General features: G+C 45.8%; 1 protein-coding gene across 1 annotated transcript; it reads right to left on the bottom strand.

Annotated features, from left to right (window-relative positions):
• Positions 1 to 1,356: 1,356 nt before the first annotated feature.
• On the bottom strand, positions 1,357 to 1,950 carry LOC308420721 (U4/U6.U5 small nuclear ribonucleoprotein 27 kDa protein-like; the record flags this gene model as incomplete). Its single annotated transcript, XM_080916896.1, has 1 exon — positions 1,357 to 1,950. The coding sequence occupies one exon, from the start codon at positions 1,948 to 1,950 to the stop codon at positions 1,483 to 1,485; it is 468 nt and encodes a 155-aa protein (XP_080773022.1). The 3' UTR covers positions 1,357 to 1,482.
• Positions 1,951 to 2,310: the final 360 nt, after the last annotated feature.

Here is a 2,310-nt window from a genome sequence, read left to right as displayed (position 1 = left end):
AATCTCAGAACCAGAGACATTGGCACACCTAAGCTGTCCCCCACGGAGGCAGCAAACAGTTCAGTTACCTTCTCATTACCGGGTGGTGCATTTCTGTCATGAACCTCCACACATGAGAGCATGCTTATACACATGTGTGCACACCTTAGATACACAAAAGTAGAAGAAAAGAAGATGTCCTCAACCAGACATTTTCTAAGGATGAGAGAAAGTCTGACGAGAAATGAGGTTCTGATGTGGGTGGACCCATCAGCCTTGCCTGCCTAGCTTTGAAGACCACTGACTTGCTTCAGGAGTATGGTGACACATCTTTAACTAAACTCATTGGAAGAGCAAATCTCCCCATGTTAACATTAAGTTTGGAATCAGCTGGTCCTCCCTTGTTAGCGTTAAGATTAGTTGCTATCTTTGAAATTCGTCTGAACTTGAGCTGACCCCTCTACCAGGGTAGAGATGGTGGCAGAGCCGTGTCAGCTGACAGCAGGCTCAGGGGCCCTTCCCCCCACCCCACAGCAACTTTGCCCAGGCTCTCCTCTCAACATGGAGTGGTCCTCCTTCAAAACTGGACACGACTCCAGGACTTCTGTATTCCCAAGGTGGGTCCAGGCTCCGCCTTTAAATGCCCACTGTGCATAGATGGATACCTCCTTATCTGGAACATATTTTTTTGTAGGAATGGAGACTTTATTTACCCCTCGGCTTCCATTACTAAGTGATGAACTTCTTTGAGTAGGAATTGACTGAATTCATCATGGATTCTCCAGCTACGCGAACACCCAACCTAGGCACACCCACCCACCCCTCGGTACTCCCCCCCCACACACACACACTTGGGTTTGTGCAGCGAGATGCAGGTCCAACAGATCAGGGAGATGGTATCTCTGTCTCTCAACCAATACCAACAAGACAGAGTGGCTAATTCTCCAGATCCTTGGCCCACCAAGTGGGTACATTTGGGGTAAGTACTCCATGCAGTCTCCAAGGTGCCCCACTGGTGAAACAACAATGGCCTCCAGTGCCCATTCTCCAGAACACATTTTGCTGGCTTCTTCCCCTGCCCTTCTCACTATGACTGCTTCCTGTGATAATCACATCCCAAATAAATGAATGATCAAATCTGTATTTTAAGAGAAACCATCTCAAGGCATTGACACATACTAGAAGTTCGATAGATTTTTTTTTTAAATGAGTAGAAACATCGTTTTATTGGGAAGACATATGTAATTTACTTTCAGTTTTAAGAACACCTAGCAAGCATCCAAGAAGAAAGCACATACAGTTTCAAAGGAACAAGGACAGACAAATGGGCTGGTGGCCACCCCAGGGACACTGCCTCAAAAGTAAGTAAGGTGGGTGTCATAAATAAGACTTTCTTACTTTATAAGAAGAACCAAGATCCTGTTTGATGTATATTAAATACAAAATATAAAATACTCTCTGACCCAGACGAAGGGGAAAGTCGTCCATCCAATACCCCAAGGCTCATGCAATAAAATCCAGAGGTCTGTTGAATCCCCCTTTTCGGTTCATGTACTGCCTGTATTTCCTCTTCTGAGACACGTTGATGGCGTAGGCGTTTACAGAGCCGTCTACCTTCCTCCCTTTTGTGGAGTCAAAAGAGGCAAATCCCATTAATTTCGTTATTTCTATTTCTTCCTCCGTCTTCCCCTCCAGGTCTTCCTCAGTAATCTGATGGTCTTTGTTCTTTATTTCTTTAGTTTCTTTCTTTTCCTCATCTCTTCTTTCTTTCAGTCGAGAAGGGGAGGGAGATGTGAATCTATGTTGTCTTGGAGACCTGGAGTGTCTTCGGTGTGGGGATCTTGAGCGACTCCTTCTACGATCTCTCTCCCTAGACCTGGACCTCTCTCTGCATCTTCTTTCTCGATCCTGAGATGTGGACCTGGACCACCTACATTCCCTACTCGGGGAGAGGCTACGACTTCGACCCATCGGAGTCCTCCTCTTCTTCCTCCGACCGCCCCGGAAACCAGTTCGATAGATTTTAATTATTGAGGTCTACTGAGCAGCATGTGGGTCCCAGGATTGGGGGAGTCCCCTGAACTTTAGGCTTTTTTTTTTTTTTTTTTTTTTTTTGAGATAGTATCATGTTCATAGCCCAGGCTAGCCTTGAACTCTACGTAGTTGAGGATGACTTTAAATTTCTGATCCATCTTCAGAGCTGAGACTACAATCATGTACCAAGCCCAGGTTTTAGCAGAAGTTCCTTGAGAAAGCTAAGCCGCATCATTCAGGAGGAATGGGGCATGAGGGTAATGTGGATAGACAGACAGGGATGGAGATGGACCAACT

Source organism: Micromys minutus, assembly GCF_963924665.1.
Source record: "Micromys minutus genome assembly, chromosome: 5".
Classification (NCBI taxonomy): Eukaryota; Metazoa; Chordata; class Mammalia; order Rodentia; family Muridae; genus Micromys; species Micromys minutus.
The sequence above is the reverse complement of the archived record's forward strand: the minus strand, read 5'-3'. Positions and strand labels throughout refer to the sequence as shown.